Below are 26,719 nucleotides of genomic sequence, written 5' to 3' on the forward strand. Positions count from 1 at the left end.
AACTGGTTCGGTCCATACGTAGTGGTGTTCGAAATCATCTTCCCGGCAGGTTGGGTGTTACAGGACTTATACTGTTGGCATATGAGACAATGCTGGACATACCTATGGATGATAGACCGGAACCCAGGGAAGTAATATCGGGCCATAATTCGACGTTCGGTAGCCAAACGACCGCGGTGTCCAGCGGTTGGATGGTTGTGGTACAGGTCCAGGATACGAGGATGTAAAGACTCCGGAATTACGATCTTCGCCGACTTATGAGGGGTACCATTGCGATACAGAAGGTCATCTTTCAGGTGATACTGAGCATGTCCGTGACCCTTTTTTAGGTGGGTAATTATTGGGGACCACCGAGGGTCGTCCTTTTGTGCGGTGTGTATCTCCTCCTTTGATACAGGATCCACCTCATGTCCATCGGAAGCAATAAAGACCGACAAGAAGGTCTTGATCGGGACAGGGTCTCCCTCAATAATGGAGGTAAATGTCCAGTTTATGCCATATAAATTCATAGTTTTTTTACTCGGAATCCAATGTGCTGGGCTAAAGTGGGCGGAGCAAAGGCTTAACCCCTCCCATTCAGGTTCAACACATCGCAATATGTATAATACAAAAATCTCGTGATAGTACAATACCCTCTTTCATGGAAATAATAAGTATTTATAAAATTTTACACAGAATACGATGTACAGGAATAAAATGGGCGTGGCAAACTATTAGCCTCTCCCATTAATTGTACCACCATAGAATACATGTGAAAATATTTATAATCTACGGATTAATATGAATTAATAAGCTCTAAAATTCAACACGCGCATGCGTAGAATACGTATTGAATTATTTCCAAACTAAACAGGTCGTGTACAAACAGGTGATGATTTTAAAGGAACCTCGTAGCAAAATGACCCTCCCCCAAAAACCTTACAATAAGTGAGTGAATATTGAACATAATACAAAATATATTAGATTTACAATAATGTATTAGATATTATTTTACATTCCCTCCAACAAGTTTTATCTATCTAAAATTATTTACAAATTTATTTGAAACCGAACAGAGTGATATTCGAGATGCCTAATTCGTGTCGTGCTTGTCAAAAATTTTAATTTTAATAACCTTAATTAATTAGTTCAGAAGGAATTAAACGCAAAACAATTAATATTCTATAAAGGAAATCACGTGTTTATATGTAAAATCAACTTTAACTTTGGTTTCCTCGATCGTTAGCTGCGGAAGTTACGTAACTTACGTTTCATGTTAAGCCCCTAGTGGAAAAAATGATTGGAAACCAATCGGTGACAAATTCGATCCTATTGGTGTTTGAAGATTTCTATTGGCGACCTATAGGAAATGATCTGCCAATAGAAGTCCATTTCATTCCGATAACCATCCGATTGGAAATTCTATTGGGAATGAATTGGGGTTTCTTGCCATTTCAAGACCATTACATATCCAATAGGTTTCCAATAGGGAACTCTATTGGACATGTATTGGTCATTTTTGCAAATTAAGGTCCTTTTAATTCCCAATAGGTTTCCAATAGGGAACTCTATTGGACATGTATTGGGCATGTTTTCAAATTAAGTTCCTTTTAATTCCCAATAGGTTTCCAATAGGGAACTCTATTGGACATGTATTGGTCATGTTTTCAAATTAAGTTCCTTTTAATTCCCAATAGGTTTCCAATAGGAAACTCTATTGGACATGTATTGGTCATGTTTTCAAATTAAGTTCCTTTTAATTCCCAATAGGTTTCCAATAGGGAACTCTATTGGTCATGTTTTCAAATTAAAGTCCTTTTCATTTCCAATTGGTTTCCAACAGGGAACTCTATTGGACTCTATAGGAGAGGCCAACTAGTAGGCGCGCGAGAAGCCAAAAAGGGTCACGGTGGCGCCGCCAGACGGCGAGTAAAGTAACTAAAGTTCAAACAAATTATGGCTCTATAACGTGTGAAAAAACAGGTATTTTTGGGAAATCGGAAAAAAGACAAATCTCTAGCATTTCCTTTATTATTTTTGGAGTTAGGAGCGATGCAATCAATTATTAACCACATGTTTCGATTTGTTGTTCTTGACATGGTTTTGAATTTTTATTAAAACTTTAGTTACTTTACTCGCCGTCTGGCGGCGCCACCGTGACCCTTTTTGGCTTCTCGCGCGCCTATTAGTTGGCCCCTCCAGGCTCTCCTAAAGAGCCCATAGCTCGTATCCTTCCTCCATGGCCATGCTCGTTTCTCTGGTCAAGGTTTAGCCCGCTACAACGCTCGATAAACTCAACTCGACTCAATTTCAGCGTTATTATTGGAATTAATTCATGAAATCCGATTAAATCTTGCTTCAAATAGGTTTCTAAAGGATATTCAGCAATTTTCTAATGGTAAGAACAACTTTATCACGTTTTTGAAGCTTCTAAAGTACTGCTACTCGCTAAGCCTTGGCCCTTGTTTTCAGAGTTTGAATTTTTAGAATCTCTAAAACGACATAAAAGTAGTTTTTACCTTTAGAAAAGTGGTGGATATCCTTTAGAAACGTATTCATTAGAAATGAACGAGACATTTTTGATAAGTTATATTGACGATGATTAGTGATGAACGTAAAACGATGATTAGTGATAATGAACCTCAAGAGATAGTCAAAGGCATAAGAGATCATGAGCCCCAAGGGATGATGAGAGATGGTGGGTTAGTGAGAGTAAATTACGGTAAGTTTCTTCTAACACACAAGAGTAGACTTCCCTATATAGTCTCAATTTCTAATAAATTAACTCTTAAATTGTTACCAGATGATATGTCTAGTGATGACGAGGAGATGCGCAGTAAAAGTATGATATTTTTTCTCTTAAATTCTTAAAAGCGAATAGGTCTTTGGAAAAATTATGAGTTCCACATCATAATTATCATGGATCTGTTTAGATCAAATTACTTGTTTTTTAAATCCATATACAAGTCAAAAATAGTAAGCTTCTCTCTGAATTTTATCTTCCATCAAAATGCAAGAGAGAAGCTTACTAAAGGCTCCACCCCTACATAACGCGCTTACCCTCCCTTTAACATATAGTTTTTCAAAAACTCTGTAGATTAAAAAAGTGGATTGAAACCATTTTGCTTGTGCCATATTTTTAATGTTAATGTTTCAAGTGTGGGTGTGGGTGTGTGTGTGCTTTTTTTGGGAGGCTTTTGTGTCATTCTCAGTTTCTCACAAATTCATATTGAAATGTCAGAATGTACAAAGTGTTATAAGGTGTAAATGAATTGAACTCTTTTGCACAATCCTAAGTGTTCCAAATAAATCTAACGGGGAGTTTCATTATAGAAGCTTGACAGGAACATCGTCAAATAGGTTCAAAAAAAACTAAGGCGTTAGAAGCGAGGCCATCTCTTACTCCACAAAAGGTTTCGGCTATTAAGAGTAAGTTTAAAAAAATGAAAGCTTAAAAATTTGTATCAATCATACAATAGTAACTGTTATTATTGCAGGTAGTGTTCGCTACTACGCCAAGAAAAAGGGGAAAGATCAGTCTGCCCAGGAGATGGCGGCTAAGGCAGTGAACCACGCCCTGACCCAAAAAAATTTCCGATTTGCGAAAAAAAATTATTGCGCGCCAAATTGAAAAAACCAAAAAAAAAAAAAAATTCCTTTTTAAAATAAAATATTTCAATTGTGAAGGTTTTATTAGTATTGTGGAGCCTGTGGTAATTAGTTTGTTCGCCATATTATTAATTAATTTTCATATGTTCTGTGTGAGCCTATGGGTCGGTAATTGGTCAGTCTTATGGGTCGGTAATTGGTCAGTCTTATGGGTCGGTAATTGGTCAGTCTTATGGGTCGGTAATTGGTCAGTCTTATGGGTCGGTAATTGGTCAGTCTTATGGGTCGGTAATTGGTCAGTCTTATGGGTCGGTAATTGGTCAGTCTTATGGGTCGGTAATTGGTCAGTCTTATGGGTCGGTAATTGGTCAGTCTTATGGGTCGGTAATTGGTCAGTCTTATGGGTCGGTAATTGGTCAGTCTTATGGGTCGGTAATTGGTCATTCTAATGGGTCGGTAATTGGTCATTCTAATGGGTCGGTAATTGGTCAATCTTATCGGTCGGTAATTGGTAAATCTTATCGGTCGGTAATTGGTAAATCTTATCGGTCGGTAATTGGTCAATCTTATCGGTCGGTAATTGGTCAATCTTATCGGTCGGTAATTGGTCAATCTTATCGGTCAGTAATTGGTATATCCTATCGGAAATGTGACGAAAACACTATTGGTTTCCTATTGGTTCCCAATTGGTTTCTGAACTGCGTTTTCCCAATTGGTTTCCAATCATTTTTTCCACTAGGGGCCTTGTCAAAAATTTTAATTTTAATAACCTTAATTAATTAGTTTTCTCGGAAAGAATTAATCTCAAAACAATTAATATTCTATAGAGGAAATCACGTGTGTTTATGAAAAAGCAACTTTAACTTTGGTTTCCTTGATCGTTAGCTGCGGAAGTTACCTAACTTGCGTTTGATTTTAAACTTGGAATTATTGCACCATGGTTGGATAAATTTAGAAGCAAATGAAATGACGGGCATTTATATCAAAACTTTAGCTTAGATTCAAATTGAGATTTAATTAGATGAGCCGCCATCTTTGAGATTAACTTTGGGTATATTTAAAATATTAAACTGCCGTTAATTTTTGCTTAATTCCCTTTACTGGCCTGTGAGTTAATGTTGTTTTTAATTTTTATTTGATTTAGTTTAATTTAAGTGTGAAGGTTAAATAAAAACAAAAAACAGCCATCAGATCGACTACCATCCATTTTTCAATTACTTAAGACTAATTAAATAGCATTAAAATCATCTTCCGATAGCAAAAAATAAAAAGTTGACGAAGTGCTAAGCCTAACGTCTATTTAATTGATAAATGAAGCTTGTATTTAAAAAAATACCGTCATAGGGAATACTAACCAATCAGAGACTGCCAGTACAAACACGTGGGCTGTCAGCAGAAAGTCACGTGGGAATACTAACCAATCAGAGACTGCCAGTACAAACACGTGGGCTGTCAGCAGAAAGTCACGTGGGAATACTAACCAATCAGAGACTGCCTGTACAAACACGTGGGCTGTCAGCAGAAAGCCACGTGGGAATACTAACCAATCAGAGACTGCCTGTACAAACACGTGGGCTGTCAGCAGAAAGTCACGTGGGAATACTAACCAATCAGAGACTGCCTGTACAAACACGTGGGCTGTCAGCAGAAAGTCACGTGGGAATACTAACCAATCAGAGACTGCCAGTACAAAAACGCGGACTGTCAGCAGAAAAGTTACATGGTATCGCGGCCGCTAATTGGTTAGATTTCACTAATTCCAAAATGGTCAACTTTCTCAATTTAAACCTATAACTTCTATAATAAAATTAACAAATAATTTTGTTTATGAATTTGACGTTATTTTTAATCTAAGTAATTTAATTTAGTTAATTATTTCTCGTTGGAGTTTTAGTATGGTTGTTTTTGGTAGTAATTAAGTAGCGCTAATTTCTAGCAGCTCCGACAATTTGTAGAATGTATATAAATAGGTTGATAATATCCAAGTAAAGGTTGAGAGCGGCGAAGACGTATTCTTCGGGAGAAATGGAATAGGCGTGGTTTCCACCCATCATCAGCTGCGTATCGTACACTAAGTACTAATTAACAAAATATTCGTTAATAATTAATTCGTAATAAAGACCCCTTACAGAACGGGACGTGAAACCATAAGGATATGCCATAATAATTACAATCATCTGCACCAGGCCTTGGCCTTTGGAGTTTGTTTATAACTATTGGTGTGCGAGTACTCGTTAAGTTCTAGTACTGGACTCGATAACACATATTGAAATACTCGAGAAAAGTTCGAGAAGTTTTGTAACTTCTTAAATACAAGACAAATACTCGAATCCAAGGCTTATAACTTCAGCAGACGATGCGATCATAAGCATTTATTAACTTAAATCTAATTAATGAAAATTGGAAAGCACAAAATCTAAATACCAGGCTTTCGTTTAAAACCGTTTTCAAGTCAAACAACCGAATAGTTATTGCATTACGGCTGCCACAAAATGGTTATTTGTAAAATTTTTTCCCATGTTATTTCTATGGGAAAATTTTATGTTTTTCATCAAAATATCGTAAAAGTTTTATGGAAATGAAAACCACCCTTAGCAACTTTATTTTTTATAAAATAAACTATTAAATGAATCTTTTTGAAATTTTAACCACATATTGAGGGTCCGAATTGTAGTTCTGTGGAATTTTTTCAAAACAGTTAATACAAAACAAAAAAAGTTATATCCAATCAAAAAACCATCCTTATACATTAAAGTCAGTATGAAGTCTTATCTAAGAGAGCTACCGCTCTCCTAGAATTTTAAAATTAACTCATTTAAAGGGAATGGGAATTTACAATTTCATATCATGTTTTAGCACGAAAGTGGTATTATGTTACACTTTCGATCCTCTACTTTCAAAATATCAAGTTTTAAATATAATTGAACCAAAGTTTCTATTTTTAAAATCCATTGAAATCGAATCACGAAAACTCAGTTTCGATATATCAATAATTTTGTCTTGTCGAGCTTGTTCGCCCGTTTGATGACGTCACTATGACGTTGAGAAAAAAAGCGCGGGAATCCTATACGCGTCTCGAGCTTCTCGCCAGTCTAAACTCTGGGTCTGATCGATAGCGGAGAGAGTAGCACCATCTCGCGTGAAAAAATATATCTGTGACGTCAGAGTACGGGAAACGTTTTAGCCTTTCATAAAAAGTGGATTTCAAATAATTTCGTATGAAGCATTTTCAAATGCAACCAAATAAACAGCAGAAATCGGAGGGAGAATTAAAAGCTTGATATTTTTGAATTGACAGAAATTAATTCTATCTTTTGTTACATAAATCAGAGGTTTTTCAAACGAAGCTTCTCATTCCCTTTAATGTTTAATTGCTCATTAACAATGTTTCAAACTTGTTGTATATTAGATAATTGAACATCTTCGTTATTTTCTAGAATTTTACTAGATTAATACTCGACAAATAAATATTTTGTACTCGATAAATAGGCCTACTCAAACACCGAACAAAATTTGACCTAATCTAGATACTCGATACTCGAAGCCAGTTTTGATACTCCGATCGAAACTAGAGTACTCGCACAACATAACGCGGAGTGCGCATGACATACTTTTCGTTCTTACGCCATTAATTAAGTTTTTTATTATTTAAGCAGACGATATGATTAACGAATTTTTGCTACCTTTCTGGAAAGGGTCTATACAAAAATATCACGTGTTCAAATACGTAAAAAGGTGAAATAATAATAACATAAATGTAACACAACGTCAATGCAACCAAAATATAAATAAATGAATTAAAATAATTGTGGAAAAAAAAATTAAACCTCCCAAAACTCTAGTCTACGAAGGTGGTCACTAGGTGGCACTGCGCCAAGGGTCAAATGGTACGGATTTATCAATTTTGGCGCTCGGAACCATCGCGTAAAAGAAATCACGCAAGTTCCTGTATTGCCGATGGACAAATCTTGGAATAGTTCTCTTTGAACAAATAATCAAGATAATAATTTGATTTCAAGATCGCGTCGTGATGCGCGTGATCGAGTGGGCTATGATTAAAGGGAGGGTGAAGTGTAAAATCAAGTGATTTTTTTCTATCGATTCTTCTATTAATTATAAGACCAGTCAGTCTGCGTAGTGAAACATCCAGGAAATACCAGCTCCGAATGATTTTAAAATTCAAATATGGTTCAGATTTTAAGGATAATTTGAAATGAGGACCTCTGACCAATCGCGTAACGCCCTGCCATCCTGTTAACAAAATTCTCGCGGCACGCAGACTCCGTGTCGAATGAAATTTTTCGCTAAATTTGATAAAATTTGCGGGCGATGTGATAATCGTGGCACGAGATGTAGAACGTGCAACTGAAAATTTTGTTAACAGGAAGGCAGGGCGTTACTCGATTGGTCAGAGGTCCTTATTTCAAATATCCTTAAAATCTGAACCTAATTTGAATTTTAAAATCATTCGGAAGTATTTCCTGGATGTTTCACTACGCAGACTGGTCTTGTAATTAATAGAAGAATTCATAAAAAATCACTTGATTTCCCACTTCACCCTCCCTTTAAAGGAGTCAAGTATTATTCTCATTGTATGTATTGAGAATACGTCCGCAGTCACGAGCTACAGATCTTTCACCCCCAACAGAAGGAGTCAAGTGCTCTTTCACCCCCAACAGAAGGAGTCAAGTGCTCTTTCCCCGTTTTTGATATAGTTTCGATTTCACTTGTAACGTTTTAACGAGGCCTAGCTTACCATTTTATCAATTTTCAAGTATTTAAAACTACCAAAACTTTATAAGGAAGTTTAAACGAAACTCTCCTATTCCCTTTAACAGATACGTTTCGTATCACGTGGTTCTTCTGCCAAAATTGAATGTCAGCGCAAGCTTTCGATATATATATATATTAACGCTGCATAAATTAATTAATCTGGGACTGCACGTCTTCTGATTTCATCAAAAAGTGTCGAAAAAAAGTGACTGCTCGAAAAAATGGTACGCCTAGCGGACGGGAGATCGATGACGTTAAAAAGGCGCGAAAGTACGAAGGTAATGGTTTAAATTGGCGAAGGGGGGCTGGAAACCACGCCCACAGCGACTGTGCAACTAACGAAGGTTCCCGAAATCACCGTCAGACGACGAGGCACTCGAACCACCTGGCGGTGATACCGCGAACCTTCCTAAGTTACCCAGTCTCTATGGAAGTAGTTTCCAGACCCTCCGCCAGTGGCGCTTAATAGGAATAAGGCCAATTGTTTAGGGAGCGAATTTTCAACACGTCTTTTTGATATTAGCATGGATAAAGAATGCGCATTGCGTGAGGTTGAAATTTGTTTTCACTCTACAGGATAGGCAATTCCTTATCTAGAACGACAGCTTATTCTGGATATACTCTGTTACAACATCGCTTGTCAGCACGCGCAAACCTAGGTCTCTATGTACGCTAGCTTTGTACGTGCTGACAAGAGACGAAAAACTTCAGGATCTTCAGGATTTAAGTTATCCGTGAGTTTAAGTTAGCTCGAGTGCATGCACGGACCTCTAGGCCTTAGTTTCAAGTACGTGTAGTAGGCTGTAGGAAATTTCACACATATTTGAAACTAAGGCCTAGAGGTCCGTGCATGCACTCGAGCTAAAAAAACTCGCGGATATTTTAAATCCTGAAGATCCTGAAGTTTTTCGTGTCTTGTCAGCACATACAAAGCTAGGGTACATAGAGACCTAGCTTTGCGCGTACTGACAACCGATGTTGTAAACAGAGCATATACAGAATAAGCTGTCGTCCGAGAAAGGGAGTTGCCTATCCTATAGAGTGAAAACAAATTTCAACCTGACGCGCATTCTTTATCCATGATATTAGCGTCTCTTAGATGGCGCTGCGTTCCGCCTCTAAAAATTGACCTCTACTTTTTTTTTAACACTAATATCGCGCCGTGTGAATCGCTAATATTCGTATATCGAAAATTTCTGGTGACAATGCCGTTATCTATAGCCTTTAGAAGCGTTTTAACATAAAATCGCAATTACGAAGCGAAACTTTTATTGCAGCTATGGTGTAAACAGTCATCGTGCGATTAACATGCATTATTTTAACCAAGGCTTAAATAAATAAAGAGCAAGGTGTGTAGATTGTGCGTGACATAGTTTTGTACGGAACGTACGAGCGAGTCGGAGCAAAGGGTGGTTGACATATCAGTCGGAACTGGCGTATCCGACAATTTGTAGAATGTAAGTGAAGAGTTGAATAATGTCAACGTAGAGGTTGAGAGCGGCGAAGATGTACTCTTCGGGAGATATGCTGTAGCGGTGGTTGCCGCCCATCATCATTTGAGTGTCAAACACTATGTACTAAGGTTGCAATTGGAATTGAGTGGGTGGGACGTCGGTCAAAGAGAAGTAATGTTAATTAAGCAATGATTTCAATGTTAACCAGACCAAACGAAAATGGTTTGCCAAAGAACGGGGACGCAACGAATATGTTTGTTTGTTCGGGATGAAGATGTTTTGCATCGCGACAAATAGACCATTCCATTCCAAATACTTGCCGAGAAAGTAACGCCATATTAGGCTAGTTCCCTGAGGGGCAACGCCAGATGGAGCAACAAGTTGGAGGCTAGTCGACTCACACTGCCGCTTGCAGTGCTTCTTGGCGCGACGGAACGAGACTAATATGGCAGCCCCATCCCCTTCGCGTTCGTTTCTACGCAAGTATTTGAAGGAAAAATTTAAAGCAATTTTTTAAGGGGATCATTCCCAATTCCATTCCTCCAAGAGAGTTGGGAAATATTTCTCACAGGGTTTGTACGAATTTTTCAATTGAAAATCCCTGACTCTTCGAGCTTATTCCTGACCATTTTAAGGGGAGTTCACTTCACGATGACGCCTGCCTCATATTTAGCATTACTCGAAGCAATCATGGTTTCAAGAAAATCCAGGATATTTTAGAAAAAAAGCTTCAAATTTTTGATTTATCCCCCTACTTTCCATTTCCCCAACTTATCCAGGTTTCCCTGACTCACTAGATGGCTCTCAATTCGTTTTCAATCCGCCTCGTTTTTTGGGCGGTTTACGTGACTGGCCATTTTATTATACAGGGTGGGTGGACCGAAGTACAGTGGAATGTTTCTATGGGCCATTTTGAGTCAAAAATGTTCTATAGCGTAAGAAATTGAACAGACAATGCTAGATTAATTGAAAATCCTCCCTAAAACACCAACAAAAATAACTGTTTTTTAAGCTGGCTCTTAGGGTTAATTGTCATTGAACATTTTAGACTCAAAATGGTCATGATTCTATAGGCCATCTTGAGTCAAAAATGTGCTATAGCGTAAGGAATTGAACAGACAATGCTAGATTAATTGAGAATCCTCCCTAAAACACCAACAAAAATAACTGTTTTTCAAGCTGGCTCTTAGGGAAAATTGTCATTGAACAATTTAGACTCAAAATGGTCATGATTCTATGGGCCATTTTGAGTCAAAAAAGTTCTATAGCGTAAGAAATTGAACAGGTTAATTGAGAAATGAGAATCATCCCTAAAACACCAATAAAATAACTTTTTTAAGCTGGCTCTTATAGCAAATTGTCACGGAACATTTTAAACTCAAAATAGCCAATAGAACCTGATGTACGACTTCGGCGGTAACTTTTGGAATAAGACCCTATCGTGAGGGCGTGTAAGCAAAAAAGGTTCGATTATTTCCACGCGAGGTCTCGTTAGTATCAAATAAAATATTGATTAAGGTTTTTAAATTTGCAGCATGGCAATTTGGCAATAAGACATGCTGGCTACTAACTAGTACGGTTCTATCAAAGATTGTTGCGCCTACTGAATTCATGCAAAACATCCTCATTTTCGGCCCTTTCAGCAATTCTAGCCCTAATTAGTTTTTATCAAATGATACTTTTCCTCAAAAAATGGCGTCTTACCAGAGAGAAGATGAGAGCTCCGGCGCACGCGTAAACCACGCGCAATACCTGCAATTATATTCGCGATTTTTAGAAATTGCTTTTGAGTGGCGCGTGAGTGAATTGGCTAAGAGGCGTTTCTTACGGGTAGAAAGATGGCCAGAATTCCAAAGAGACATAGGATGAGGACCGCAACAAACAGAAAACCACCGCACATCGTGAAGTCAATCTGAATTAATCAAATAAATAAATTAAATTCGAGAATCGTCAAGCCTAATACTCGAGAATCGATCAAGCCTAATACTCGAGAATGGTCGAGCCTAATGCTCGAGAATGGTCGAGCCTAATACTCGAGAATGGTCGAGCCTAATGCTCGAGAATGGTCGAGCCTAATGCTCGAAAATGGTCGAGCCTAATGCTCGAGAATGGTCGAGCCTAATGCTCGAAAATGGTCGAGCCTAATACTCGAAAATGGTCGAGCCTAATGCTCGAGAATGGTCGAGCCTAATGCTCGAGAATGGTCGAGCCTAATGCTCGAAAATGGTCGAGCCTAATGCTCGAGAATGGTCGAGCCTAATACTCGAAAATGGTCGAGCCTAATACTCGAAAATGGTCGAGCCTAATGCTCGAAAATGGTCGAGCCTAATACTCGAAAATGGTCGAGCCTAATGCTCGAAAATGGTCGAGCCTAATGCTCGAAAATGGTCGAGCCTAATGCTCGAAAATGGTCAAGCCTAATACTCGAAAATGGTCGAGCCTAATGCTCGAAAATGGTCGAGCCTAATACTCGAAAATGGTCGAGCCTAATACTCGAAAATGGTCGAGCCTAATACTCGAAAATGGTCGAGCCTAATGCTCGAAAATGGTCGAGCCTAATACTCGAAAATGGTCGAGCCTAATACTCGAAAATGGTCGAGCCTAATACTCGAAAATGGTCGAGCCTAATGCTCGAAAATGGTCGAGCCTAATGCTCGAAAATGGTCGAGCCTAATGCTCGAAAATGGTCGAGCCTAATGCTCGAAAATGGTCAAGCCTAATACTCGAAAATGGTCGAGCCTAATGCTCGAAAATGGTCGAGCCTAATACTCGAAAATGGTCGAGCCTAATACTCGAAAATGGTCGAGCCTAATACTCGAAAATGGTCGAGCCTAATACTCGAAAATGGTCGAGCCTAATGCTCGAAAATGGTCGAGCCTAATACTCGAAAATGGTCGAGCCTAATACTCGAAAATGGTCGAGCCTAATGCTCGAAAATGGTCGAGCCTAATACTCGAAAATGGTCGAGCCTAATGCTCGAAAATGGTCGAGCCTAATACTCGAAAATGGTCGAGCCTAATGCTCGAAAATGGTCGAGCCTAATGCTCGAAAATGGTCGAGCCTAATGCTCGAAAATGGTCAAGCCTAATACTCGAAAATGGTCGAGCCTAATGCTCGAAAATGGTCGAGCCTAATACTCGAAAATGGTCGAGCCTAATACTCGAAAATGGTCGAGCCTAATACTCGAAAATGGTCGAGCCTAATGCTCGAAAATGGTCGAGCCTAATGCTCGAAAATGGTCGAGCCTAATACTCGAAAATGGTCGAGCCTAATACTCGAAAATGGTCGAGCCTAATACTCGAAAATGGTCGAGCCTAATGCTCGAAAATGGTCGAGCCTAATGCTCGAAAATGGTCAAGCCTATTACTCGAAAATGGTCAAGCCTAATACTCGAAAATGGTCGAGCCTAATGCTCGAAAATGGTCGAGCCTAATACTCGAAAATGGTCGAGCCTAATACTCGAAAATGGTCGAGCCTAATACTCGAAAATGGTCGAGCCTAATGCTCGAAAATGGTCGAGCCTAATACTCGAAAATGGTCGAGCCTAATGCTCGAAAATGGTCGAGCCTAATGCTCGAAAATGGTCGAGCCTAATGCTCGAAAATGGTCAAGCCTAATACTCGAAAATGGTCGAGCCTAATGCTCGAAAATGGTCGAGCCTAATACTCGAAAATGGTCGAGCCTAATACTCGAAAATGGTCGAGCCTAATACTCGAAAATGGTCGAGCCTAATGCTCGAAAATGGTCGAGCCTAATACTCGAAAATGGTCGAGCCTAATACTCGAAAATGGTCGAGCCTAATACTCGAAAATGGTCGAGCCTAATGCTCGAAAATGGTCGAGCCTAATGCTCGAAAATGGTCAAGCCTATTACTCGAAAATGGTCAAGCCTAATACTCGAAAATGGTCGAGCCTAATGCTCGAAAATGGTCGAGCCTAATGCTCGAAAATGGTCGAGCCTAATACTCGAAAATGGACAAGCCTAATACTCGAAAATGGTCAAGCCTAATACTCGAAAATGGTCAAGCCTAATACTCGAAAATGGTCGAGCCTAATACTCGAAAATGGTCGAGCCTAATACTCGAAAATGGTCGAGCCTAATACTCGAAAATGGTCGAGCCTAATGCTCGAAAATGGTCGAGCCTAATACTCGAAAATGGTCGAGCCTAATGCTCGAAAATGGTCGAGCCTAATGCTCGAAAATGGTCGAGCCTAATGCTCGAAAATGGTCAAGCCTAATACTCGAAAATGGTCGAGCCTAATGCTCGAAAATGGTCGAGCCTAATACTCGAAAATGGTCGAGCCTAATACTCGAAAATGGTCGAGCCTAATACTCGAAAATGGTCGAGCCTAATGCTCGAAAATGGTCGAGCCTAATACTCGAAAATGGTCGAGCCTAATACTCGAAAATGGTCGAGCCTAATACTCGAAAATGGTCGAGCCTAATGCTCGAAAATGGTCGAGCCTAATGCTCGAAAATGGTCAAGCCTATTACTCGAAAATGGTCAAGCCTAATACTCGAAAATGGTCGAGCCTAATGCTCGAAAATGGTCGAGCCTAATGCTCGAAAATGGTCGAGCCTAATGCTCGAAAATGGACAAGCCTAATACTCGAAAATGGTCAAGCCTAATACTCGAAAATGGTCAAGCCTAATACTCGAAAATGGTCAAGCCTAATACTCGAAAATGGTCAAGCCTAATACTCGAAAATGGTCAAGCCTAATACTCGAAAATGGTCAAGCCTAATACTCGAGAATAGTTAATTTTTTTTACTGACCTTTGTTTGGAATGCAAAGAGAGTCAGCGCCAACGATATAAACTGCGAGTGAAAAGAGAAGAAAATAATTTAAGCAAATGGGCGGCAACAATGGCGCAATTAAGAGGTGCGTCTTACCGCGCAAATTCCAACGGCAATCATGACTTCATCCGCATCATATCGACTGAAATTAAAACAGAATAAAAATATAAATGTTGAAATAATAGCGGCAATTTTAAAAAGTATGGTTGGTTTGAAAATTGCAGCGTACGAACCTGGCTGTACATCCCAGCAGCAATGATTCCGCCAGTGTCTGCAATTAAATAAAAATATATATTCTTGCATTGCAATTTTAATACAGATCAGGTGATCTTCAATTTATCTTAACACCATAATTGCTCAATTGCTCTATTTTTTGCACCGCAATTAGCCGCAATAAATAATTAGACTTACAAAGATGAAGAGGCATATGAGATTCCACGGATGCATCCTCCTGACGTTTCCGCAACAAGCCAACACTATCATCATGACTATCACAACCGCACTTTTAAAAATTAAGCAACATTTATAGCAATATTGCCGAAACATTGCACATATGCGCGTATCAATACTTACAAAGCAAACCAAACCAGCCAGACATTTTGATGGGCGTATAATTTGACGGAATCCCTGCAAAAAAAAAATAATAGCTTACGCTCGCTGCAATAAACGGCAATCTGCTATTGTAAACTTTATCTAAACTTACACGTATAGAAAGACGCAAATAAACGCAAACGTGATGGAGAGTTGCACCATCAAGATTCCATAAACCTTGCGGATGAAACCTGCAATTGCCATGAAAATTTGAAATCATTTTCAGATTTAAATTCACTGACATTCTTGACTTTTCCCTGACATTAATGAACCAATCCTACATTTTTATATTTCCTGATTTCTAAAATAACCTTGTTGGCCTAATTTTTAAATTCCATAACTAATATCGCCTATTTTTAAATTAGTTGATATCTATATCTATATAAATCAAAGTCCTGACTGACTGACAGACTGACTGATAATCAACGCCCAGCCCAAACCGCTTGCCCTAGAAGGCTGAAAATTTGCAGGAACGTTACTCATAAGTAGTAGGCGCGTACTAAGAAAGATTTCCCCCCAATCCGCCGCCATCTTAAAAAATGGCGTCCAGAAATGTAAAAAAAAATCTTCTCTACGCAACAAAGTCCGCGTGTTTCAACTGATTTTGCAAATATTTAGTACACAGGTTTCCTTTAACCTATAGACGGGCTGAATGGTCCTTTGGGTTCGATTTGTCGCCATCATTTTAAATGGCGGCCAAAAACTTAAAAACCTTCTTTATGGAATAATGTCCGCATGAAAAGTAATAAAAAATGCATCCCTAGGGGCTGACGGGCAACGCCGAGTGCCTTCGCTCCTAGTCGAAGCAGTAAAATCTACCCATTCTTTATGTCATTTTGATGGAAGTTCTCATTACACGCGAGCGACCGCCCACCAGTAACAGCTAGTATATTGTCACGCCCGCCTCGGACGGCAGCGTGTAAAAGACAGACAGGGAAATATGTCCCATAAGACACCCCAAAAGTGCTCGTCACTCCTCCCGCTAGGTATAAAAGGCAGCCCGGCTCAAAGCCAGACCCCAGAATGATCTTTGCTACGGAGGTTAAAGGGACTAACGCTGAATAAGCGAAGCCTTTCTACGGGGTAGGATCGCCGGCTGGAAAAGCTAGCTCTTACCCTTTAGGCCTAGTTAGGATAGCGGGAACGTAAAGGTCCTGTCCCTACCAAAGCCTTCTCCGTACGGGAGTATTTCGTACCGTCGCGTTCACGGGTCTTTTACACGCGTCCGTCCAAGGCTTAGTATTACTACGGCCTATTGTATATTTCCCGCCTAGCGTTAATAAAATTGTAAAGTTAAAGTTAGAAACTCCGTCTCGTTACTAATTCCTACGTAACAACTGGTGGAGGCGCCGGGCACTCTTCCCATCCCTCCGTCGCTATCTACCGCATGAGTCTATCGTCAGATACCGAAGAATATACGGACTACGAAGGCCGAAGGGTACAACGATACCGTTCCCGGGATTGCTCTACCGAGAAACAATCTTTTAGTTACGGAAACTTCCCCCCGCCGCTCCAGAAGGCATCTTCAACTAATTCCAGAGTTCGGCCCGTACTCTAAGGAACCTACTCGACGAAAAGCCGTAGAGGTCCGCTCCAAAGCACCTCCCCTGGCAGGGACAAAATCCATTACTATGGCTACCGCTGCAGACATCACCGCCGCCGTCACTGCGGCCCTCGCTGCTCTCACTCTCCGCCAGGACCTACCAAACTTTTCAACGTCGTTACCATAACCCCGCCATGCAGTGTTCTAAATACGGGGAAAACACCCATTCCATGTGATCTGGAGACTGGACTACGATCCCGCTCGGATCGCGTCACTTATCATCATCATGTTTTGTTTATGTTATTGTATCATTTTTTACCCATGTAATTTTTGATTCTTATCTTATTTTTCGCCGTGGACGGCTCTTCCCTTCCGGGGGAGCTGTCACGCCCGCCTCGGACGGCAGCGTGTAAAAGACAGACAGGGAAATATGTCCCATAAGACACCCCAAAAGTGCTCGTCACTCCTCCCGCTAGGTATAAAAGGCAGCCCGGCTCAAAGCCAGACCCCAGAATGATCTTTGCTACGGAGGTTAAAGGGACTAACGCTGAATAAGCGAAGCCTTTCTACGGGGTAGGATCGCCGGCTGGAAAAGCTAGCTCTTACCCTTTAGGCCTAGTTAGGATAGCGGGAACGTAAAGGTCCTGTCCCTACCAAAGCCTTCTCCGTACGGGAGTATTTCGTACCGTCGCGTTCACGGGTCTTTTACACGCGTCCGTCCAAGGCTTAGTATTACTACGGCCTATTGTATATTTCCCGCCTAGCGTTAATAAAATTGTAAAGTTAAAGTTAGAAACTCCGTCTCGTTACTAATTCCTACGTAACAACTGGTGGAGGCGCCGGGCACTCTTCCCATCCCTCCGTCGCTATCTACCGCATGAGTCTATCGTCAGATACCGAAGAATATACGGACTACGAAGGCCGAAGGGTACAACGATACCGTTCCCGGGATTGCTCTACCGAGAAACAATCTTTTAGTTACGGAAACTTCCCCCCGCCGCTCCAGAAGGCATCTTCAACTAATTCCAGAGTTCGGCCCGTACTCTAAGGAACCTACTCGACGAAAAGCCGTAGAGGTCCGCTCCAAAGCACCTCCCCTGGCAGGGACAAAATCCATTACTATGGCTACCGCTGCAGACATCACCGCCGCCGTCACTGCGGCCCTCGCTGCTCTCACTCTCCGCCAGGACCTACCAAACTTTTCAACGTCGTTACCATAACCCCGCCATGCAGTGTTCTAAATACGGGGAAAACACCCATTCCATGTGATCTGGAGACTGGACTACGATCCCGCTCGGATCGCGTCACTTATCATCATCATGTTTTGTTTATGTTATTGTATCATTTTTTACCCATGTAATTTTTGATTCTTATCTTATTTTTCGCCGTGGACGGCTCTTCCCTTCCGGGGGAGCTGTCACGCCCGCCTCGGACGGCAGCGTGTAAAAGACAGACAGGGAAATATGTCCCATAAGACACCCCAAAAGTGCTCGTCACTCCTCCCGCTAGGTATAAAAGGCAGCCCGGCTCAAAGCCAGACCCCAGAATGATCTTTGCTACGGAGGTTAAAGGGACTAACGCTGAATAAGCGAAGCCTTTCTACGGGGTAGGATCGCCGGCTGGAAAAGCTAGCTCTTACCCTTTAGGCCTAGTTAGGATAGCGGGAACGTAAAGGTCCTGTCCCTACCAAAGCCTTCTCCGTACGGGAGTATTTCGTACCGTCGCGTTCACGGGTCTTTTACACGCGTCCGTCCAAGGCTTAGTATTACTACGGCCTATTGTATATTTCCCGCCTAGCGTTAATAAAATTGTAAAGTTAAAGTTAGAAACTCCGTCTCGTTACTAATTCCTACGTAACAACTGGTGGAGGCGCCGGGCACTCTTCCCATCCCTCCGTCGCTATCTACCGCATGAGTCTATCGTCAGATACCGAAGAATATACGGACTACGAAGGCCGAAGGGTACAACGATACCGTTCCCGGGATTGCTCTACCGAGAAACAATCTTTTAGTTACGGAAACTTCCCCCCGCCGCTCCAGAAGGCATCTTCAACTAATTCCAGAGTTCGGCCCGTACTCTAAGGAACCTACTCGACGAAAAGCCGTAGAGGTCCGCTCCAAAGCACCTCCCCTGGCAGGGACAAAATCCATTACTATGGCTACCGCTGCAGACATCACCGCCGCCGTCACTGCGGCCCTCGCTGCTCTCACTCTCCGCCAGGACCTACCAAACTTTTCAACGTCGTTACCATAACCCCGCCATGCAGTGTTCTAAATACGGGGAAAACACCCATTCCATGTGATCTGGAGACTGGACTACGATCCCGCTCGGATCGCGTCACTTATCATCATCATGTTTTGTTTATGTTATTGTATCATTTTTTACCCATGTAATTTTTGATTCTTATCTTATTTTTCGCCGTGGACGGCTCTTCCCTTCCGGGGGAGCTGTCACGCCCGCCTCGGACGGCAGCGTGTAAAAGACAGACAGGGAAATATGTCCCATAAGACACCCCAAAAGTGCTCGTCACTCCTCCCGCTAGGTATAAAAGGCAGCCCGGCTCAAAGCCAGACCCCAGAATGATCTTTGCTACGGAGGTTAAAGGGACTAACGCTGAATAAGCGAAGCCTTTCTACGGGGTAGGATCGCCGGCTGGAAAAGCTAGCTCTTACCCTTTAGGCCTAGTTAGGATAGCGGGAACGTAAAGGTCCTGTCCCTACCAAAGCCTTCTCCGTACGGGAGTATTTCGTACCGTCGCGTTCACGGGTCTTTTACACGCGTCCGTCCAAGGCTTAGTATTACTACGGCCTATTGTATATTTCCCGCCTAGCGTTAATAAAATTGTAAAGTTAAAGTTAGAAACTCCGTCTCGTTACTAATTCCTACGTAACAACTGGTGGAGGCGCCGGGCACTCTTCCCATCCCTCCGTCGCTATCTACCGCATGAGTCTATCGTCAGATACCGAAGAATATACGGACTACGAAGGCCGAAGGGTACAACGATACCGTTCCCGGGATTGCTCTACCGAGAAACAATCTTTTAGTTACGGAAACTTCCCCCCGCCGCTCCAGAAGGCATCTTCAACTAATTCCAGAGTTCGGCCCGTACTCTAAGGAACCTACTCGACGAAAAGCCGTAGAGGTCCGCTCCAAAGCACCTCCCCTGGCAGGGACAAAATCCATTACTATGGCTACCGCTGCAGACATCACCGCCGCCGTCACTGCGGCCCTCGCTGCTCTCACTCTCCGCCAGGACCTACCAAACTTTTCAACGTCGTTACCATAACCCCGCCATGCAGTGTTCTAAATACGGGGAAAACACCCATTCCATGTGATCTGGAGACTGGACTACGATCCCGCTCGGATCGCGTCACTTATCATCATCATGTTTTGTTTATGTTATTGTATCATTTTTTACCCATGTAATTTTTGATTCTTATCTTATTTTTCGCCGTGGACGGCTCTTCCCTTCCGGGGGAGCTGTCACGCCCGCCTCGGACGGCAGCGTGTAAAAGACAGACAGGGAAATATGTCCCATAAGACACCCCAAAAGTGCTCGTCACTCCTCCCGCTAGGTATAAAAGGCAGCCCGGCTCAAAGCCAGACCCCAGAATGATCTTTGCTACGGAGGTTAAAGGGACTAACGCTGAATAAGCGAAGCCTTTCTACGGGGTAGGATCGCCGGCTGGAAAAGCTAGCTCTTACCCTTTAGGCCTAGTTAGGATAGCGGGAACGTAAAGGTCCTGTCCCTACCAAAGCCTTCTCCGTACGGGAGTATTTCGTACCGTCGCGTTCACGGGTCTTTTACACGCGTCCGTCCAAGGCTTAGTATTACTACGGCCTATTGTATATTTCCCGCCTAGCGTTAATAAAATTGTAAAGTTAAAGTTAGAAACTCCGTCTCGTTACTAATTCCTACGTAACAACTGGTGGAGGCGCCGGGCACTCTTCCCATCCCTCCGTCGCTATCTACCGCATGAGTCTATCGTCAGATACCGAAGAATATACGGACTACGAAGGCCGAAGGGTACAACGATACCGTTCCCGGGATTGCTCTACCGAGAAACAATCTTTTAGTTACGGAAACTTCCCCCCGCCGCTCCAGAAGGCATCTTCAACTAATTCCAGAGTTCGGCCCGTACTCTAAGGAACCTACTCGACGAAAAGCCGTAGAGGTCCGCTCCAAAGCACCTCCCCTGGCAGGGACAAAATCCATTACTATGGCTACCGCTGCAGACATCACCGCCGCCGTCACTGCGGCCCTCGCTGCTCTCACTCTCCGCCAGGACCTACCAAACTTTTCAACGTCGTTACCATAACCCCGCCATGCAGTGTTCTAAATACGGGGAAAACACCCATTCCATGTGATCTGGAGACTGGACTACGATCCCGCTCGGATCGCGTCACTTATCATCATCATGTTTTGTTTATGTTATTGTATCATTTTTTACCCATGTAATTTTTGATTCTTATCTTATTTTTCGCCGTGGACGGCTCTTCCCTTCCGGGGGAGCTGTCACGCCCGCCTCGGACGGCAGCGTGTAAAAGACAGACAGGGAAATATGTCCCATAAGACACCCCAAAAGTGCTCGTCACTCCTCCCGCTAGGTATAAAAGGCAGCCCGGCTCAAAGCCAGACCCCAGAATGATCTTTGCTACGGAGGTTAAAGGGACTAACGCTGAATAAGCGAAGCCTTTCTACGGGGTAGGATCGCCGGCTGGAAAAGCTAGCTCTTACCCTTTAGGCCTAGTTAGGATAGCGGGAACGTAAAGGTCCTGTCCCTACCAAAGCCTTCTCCGTACGGGAGTATTTCGTACCGTCGCGTTCACGGGTCTTTTACACGCGTCCGTCCAAGGCTTAGTATTACTACGGCCTATTGTATATTTCCCGCCTAGCGTTAATAAAATTGTAAAGTTAAAGTTAGAAACTCCGTCTCGTTACTAATTCCTACGTAACAATATAATATATCCAGACTTCTAGGGCCGTGCAGACTATTCGTTACTATTTGGTCGGACAAAATTGAGGTTTACTATTCGCACCGACGAATAGAATAATGGTTTTCAAAATTCTAGAATACCAAATATGGGACCGTCAATAAACTACGTCACGCACCGGCCCCCCCCCCAGATCACGTTTCGTCAAGTTTTCTCAGACCCCTCCCCTTAAAACCACGTCACATTACTTTAAACCCCCCCCCCCCAAACGCGCTACGATTTGTCTTAATTCATTGATTTAATTAATTTAAAAAGAGACCCTTTCTTCTTGAGTGTAACAGGTTCTTCTCAGAAATATTTTGCTCGGCTTGAAAGTCAAAGTTCACATCCGTTATAAGCTTTTTGCAAATATCGTTAGCCTCTGATTGAGCTTTAGAGCTTTAATGTCTGGATGTGCTTTTTTATAAGCTTCCAAAATTTTTCCATAGTCTACTACCACGAATTTTCTCGTGACGTCACACCCTCCTATCTCTTACCTCGGTTTTGGCGACCATATTGGAAGTCGTCAGCTTAAGCACTACAATTTAGGCCCCCAATATTGACGTCACGTTCCAATATGGTCGCCAAAACCGAGGTAAGAGATAGGAGGGTGTGACGTCACGAGAAAATTCGTGGTAGCAGACTATACAGCCTAGTTAAAGGGGCACACTAAATAGTTTTCGACATTGTCACACGAAAATCTTAGTCTAATCGAGCTTGGGATTCAAATTTCAAAAATGTGCGAAAGAAACGAAACCGTGTTTCAATCGGAAGGAGGATCCGATTCATCCACGCTAATGGTAGTGGCGAATAAACAGTGACATTATAGAGTTTAAAGGGACTGCAAAGAAGGCATGGGCGGGTGGGTAAAAATTATTTGAAATACGTCATAGACATCGCGTGATGCCAAGAGCCCAAGATACAAAGACTCGTCGTGGAGTGGGACTAGTTAACATCTAGTCCTTGTTTTTCGCGAGATTGCAGCGCCAATTCCATGAAGTGGTGGTAGTTTTCGAAATAAAACGAACTAAGCTTCTTTGAACCACCCACGCCTCTCCTCGGTCACGTGGTGCCTCTGACGTATTTCAAATATTTTTTACCCACCCGCCCATGCCTTCTTTACAGTCCCTTTAAGCTGACATTGCGCGTACTCCACATTTAGCAGTTATTACGCGTACGTGTAGCCAATTTAAATAGTGCCTTGAACTGGCCTGTTTATTTTAAATGCACTATTTAAATTGGCTACACGTACGCGCAAGTTTGAAATTATTGCTTAAATTTTCTGCTCGATGATGGAATAAGCATTTTATTAATTGTCGAAGAGGTCGTTCCCACGGTGAACTTTGAAATGCTGTGTCTATAACAAAAGACGGCCGAACGGCCTCTTACTGACTTACTTCGTAATAAAATTAATGTTAAATGTGACGTCACGCATCGCATCGAAGAACCCCTCCCTCTCCACTACAAACTTGCAACCCCCCCCCCTTCAATAAGAGTGTGATGTAGTTTATGGACGGTGCCTATTAAGTTTCGAAAACCGACTATTCTATAGCGGATAAAACAATATGAAAGTGAATGTTTAATGACCATGGCCTCTTAGATGACGCGACTCGGCATGTCAGAACATTTGATTAGGCGCTGCACTTAGCGCCCCCCCCCCAATTGTCGTTCATCATATTCCCTAATGTACCTGCGGAACAGCCGTCAAGGCACGCGGGTTCAGCCAGCGGGTGACTGAAACGGGACACCATCAGCGGCGAGCCCAGTCAGAAGACAGACTAAGGCGGCAGAAGGCTAGAGGGGAAGGGAGGCCCAAAGAATGTATCCGCGGCCCCAGAGGGTTGCCAAGAGCTAGGGAGCCATAGCAACACCTGGACGGGGCGAGGCGGCTGAGCAAAACGTTTGTGCAATGGGGCAGGGAAGGTCCGGTCCAAGGGCGAACCCAAGGAACCCCCTAACCAGCACACAGAACTCGGGCCCCCTCCGCCACTACAAGTCCTTTCGCTCTGCTCCACCAGGGTGACCACCCGATGGAGCAGTTTTGTCAGACACATCCTGAAAATTCTGACGTGGCTACTGTTAAGTATTAGCCGCGTTAACCGAGTCGCGTGGTCTAGGAGGCTATATCTGGAATCAGACACTGAGTCTTTAGAGGTTCATAAACAAGGACAGTCGAAGGTTTAAAGGGGTAATGGGTATTATCAACTTAATAGTCGCTGCGAAGCTAACTATAGTAAACTTCCTTGTAACATATCACTACAGTATACCTATTAAAAAGTATGGTATCATGGATATATTGACAACTAAGCTAATTTTGATCAATATAAACCATTGGTTCGTTCAAAAATAAGTTGTCACGTGTTAAAAAGTACCCTTCCGTACCAGGGCCGGAAATAAGCACAGGACACTGGACATTGTCCAATAAAATTTTAAAATGTCCCATAATTTTTTCAAAAACTAAGGGGGTCACTGGACATTTTGACCAATAAATTTTCCCAAGTTTTGATACCTTGACTATGAAGATCCGACACTATTTTTGCAAACTCCAGTGGACAATGTCCTATAAATTTCCCAGTCAAACAGGGGGTCACTGGACACATGTCCTATATGAAATTTTTCTTATTTCCGGCCCTGTTCCGTACCCCATTATTTATAAATTTGAAATTTGGTTGAATAGTTTTTAAACTTCACACTATTTGGTCATTTTCCTATTCCAAGTCCCAAAAACACAGCTATTTGGTATTCGACAAATACCTTAAAAAGTACTATTCGCCCAACCCTACAGACTTTCCCCGGACCTATTAGGCCTATTTTTATTTTCCCAGACCCGTTATTGTCACCACCTTGTAAGAATATACGAGAACGTACCTCTTCTGACTTCTTTTTCCCCAAAAGCATCCAAGCCAACATCGGCAAAGTTTGATTCTGAATCGTATTGATTCATCTTGAATGTTTATGATATTGTTCAAACCAGATCATACGATTAAATACACCTGCAAAAGTTAAATTACCTAATTTAAATTACGTAAATAAGACATTATTTTCACCGTAAAATAGACTAATAGCAATAACTACGCAACACTAGTTGTTACGTAACATAACTCACTCGTTACCACATTAAAATTCAACTTTCAAGACAGAACTAATTGTTACTGCTAAATTTCGCGATTAAAACCAGATATTTTTGATTCAAAATTGGTAATTTAAACCAACAATTAACCGTTGCAATAACTAAGTAACACGTTCGTTAGTCATGACTCGTTACTTCCTTCAAATTCAAATTATGTGACAAACCCTACCACTAAGGATTAAAACCCTACCACTAAGGATTACTGCTAAATTTCCCGATTAAATTCAGGCATTTCTGCCTAAAAATTCATAATGAAGTGGGCCATAATAATTAATGAAAATGTTATGCAACAATGACGTAAATGGTGCAATGTATCTTAAAAAAACTGAAACTAAAACTTAATTGCAAAAATTTCCGGGTTGAATTCGAAGATGGGCCTTGGTTACCATTACAGAAAGAATAAGAACTATTCCGCTACTTATAGTTTAATTTAACAGCACCTCTATTACAAATAAATGATTCATTTACCTCTTCAATTAATTAATTTAGTCGACCGGTGTGATTTTAATCAAATATACCGCTTGATAGAAGAACTACTCGGAACGACAACACAGACAGCTCCACGACAGAAAATTCTGGAATGAAGTTACGGAACTAGCAGACAGCTGATAAGCCTCACATGATATGGCGCAATCACAAATAACGACGTCATTTACCGTCTCACGTGATGTCACGGACTCAAGGCGACGGCCGTGGAGCAGGCTGGGAAATAAGGATATCTTTTAAACTAGTCCTTTGGACCAGTGACCCCCTAGTGTCTGAAATAATTTACTGGTCTCCGGACTGGTCCCAGCCTTTGCTCTCCAATAGATTTGTAATTAATAAACTGGTCCCGAGGATCAGTAACCCCCACTTCTTGAATTAAAAAACTAGTCCAAGCAATTAATAAACTGGTTTTGGACCAGAGGAAGTGTGCTATTTCCCAGCCTGCCGTGGAGTAGTTTTACGGGAGTAGCAATAAATTTTCAGGAACGTCTTAAAGCTCTTTCAGATCAGACGATACAACCATGGATAAAGATTGCGCATGAGGAAAATTGTTTTCACGCTATAGGATAGGCAACTCCCTATTTCTAACGACAGCTTATTCTGTACATACTCTGTTACAACACTAGGTCACTAAGTAACCTAGCTTTGTGCGTGCTGACTGGGTAACTTAAGAAAGTTTGGAGGATCACCGTCAGATGGCGCTCGAGTCACCGGGCGGTGATTCCGCTAACCTTCTTAAGTTCCCCCAGTCTCTATGGGAGTAGTTTATACACCCTCCGCAGTGGCGCTGTATTTGGCCAAATGGCGGTGCCATCTACAAGCGGCGAGGTAAACTAAAATATAACTAATAATTGTAGACTATCCGTTATGTTCATTAGAAAAATTCTTTATCAAATTTGTTAAGCACCAAATGCCCTGAATGAAGGATTGAATGTATCATGTCGAACCCAAAGTTCGTGCAGTTGCTAGCACCCCAACGTGACGTCCTCTGACAGCTACATCTTAATTATTCAAATAGTTCTTACACTCATCGATAGATGGCGCTACGAAATTTACAACCAATCTATATCCATATAAATCAAAGTCCTGACTGACTGACTGATAATGAACGCCCAGCCCAAACCGCTTGTCCTAGAAGGCTGAAAATTTGCAGGAACGTTACTCATGAGTAGTAGGCGCGTACTAAGAAAGATTTCCCCCCCAATCCGCCGCCATCTTTTAAAATGGCGCCCAGAAATGTAAAAAACTCCTCTATGCAACAGAGTCCGCGCGTTTCAACCGATTTCGCAAATATTTAGTACACTGGTTTCCTTTAACCTATAGATGGGCTGAATGGTCTTTCGGGTTCGATTTGTTGCCATCTTTTTAAATGGCGGCCAAAAAC

At 41.9% G+C, this 26,719-nt stretch overlaps 1 protein-coding gene and 1 long non-coding RNA gene across 7 annotated transcripts; one reads left to right on the forward strand and one right to left on the reverse strand.

The window, feature by feature from the left end:
* Positions 1-748: 748 nt before the first annotated feature.
* On the reverse strand, positions 749-25,471 carry LOC149712181 (protein lifeguard 1-like). 4 transcript variants are annotated; one of them, XR_016370303.1, is made up of 12 exons: positions 25,318-25,471; positions 24,588-24,712; positions 15,315-15,393; positions 15,185-15,238; positions 15,023-15,113; positions 14,845-14,882; positions 14,708-14,753; positions 14,591-14,632; positions 11,644-11,727; positions 11,520-11,567; positions 4,359-5,666; positions 749-1,114 (listed from the first exon to the last, which is right to left on the reverse strand). XR_016370303.1 is itself a non-coding variant. In XM_089844987.1 (12 exons), exons 2-11 carry the CDS (start codon positions 24,661-24,663, stop codon positions 9,783-9,785), a joined length of 714 nt encoding a protein of 237 aa, XP_089701113.1. In that variant the 5' UTR covers positions 24,664-24,712; positions 25,318-25,471; the 3' UTR covers positions 5,525-5,666; positions 9,752-9,782. The 4 variants fall into 4 exon arrangements, 3 of the variants coding, with proteins under 3 accessions (XP_089701113.1, XP_089701124.1, XP_089701120.1); XM_089844987.1 differs by lacking the exon at positions 749-1,114 and adding an exon at positions 9,752-9,938 and having other exon boundaries at positions 5,525-5,666; XM_089844998.1 differs by lacking the exons at positions 749-1,114; positions 25,318-25,471 and adding exons at positions 9,752-9,938; positions 25,040-25,195 and having other exon boundaries at positions 5,525-5,666.
* Positions 2,184-3,678, forward strand: LOC149712182 (uncharacterized). Of its 3 annotated transcripts, XR_016370327.1 has the most exons (5): positions 2,184-2,377; positions 2,452-2,701; positions 2,783-2,821; positions 3,313-3,408; positions 3,477-3,678. It is a non-coding gene; the product is annotated as an uncharacterized LOC149712182 (long non-coding RNA). The 3 variants fall into 3 exon arrangements; XR_016370324.1 differs by having other exon boundaries at positions 2,197-2,377; positions 2,783-3,408; XR_016370325.1 differs by lacking the exon at positions 2,184-2,377 and having other exon boundaries at positions 2,430-2,701; positions 2,783-3,408.
* Positions 25,472-26,719: the final 1,248 nt, after the last annotated feature.

The sequence above is a fragment of the Phalangium opilio genome, unplaced genomic scaffold (assembly GCF_054372755.1).
Source record: "Phalangium opilio isolate 3A_F unplaced genomic scaffold, DU_Popi_V2 ptg000009l_1, whole genome shotgun sequence".
Taxonomy (NCBI): domain Eukaryota; kingdom Metazoa; phylum Arthropoda; class Arachnida; order Opiliones; family Phalangiidae; genus Phalangium; species Phalangium opilio.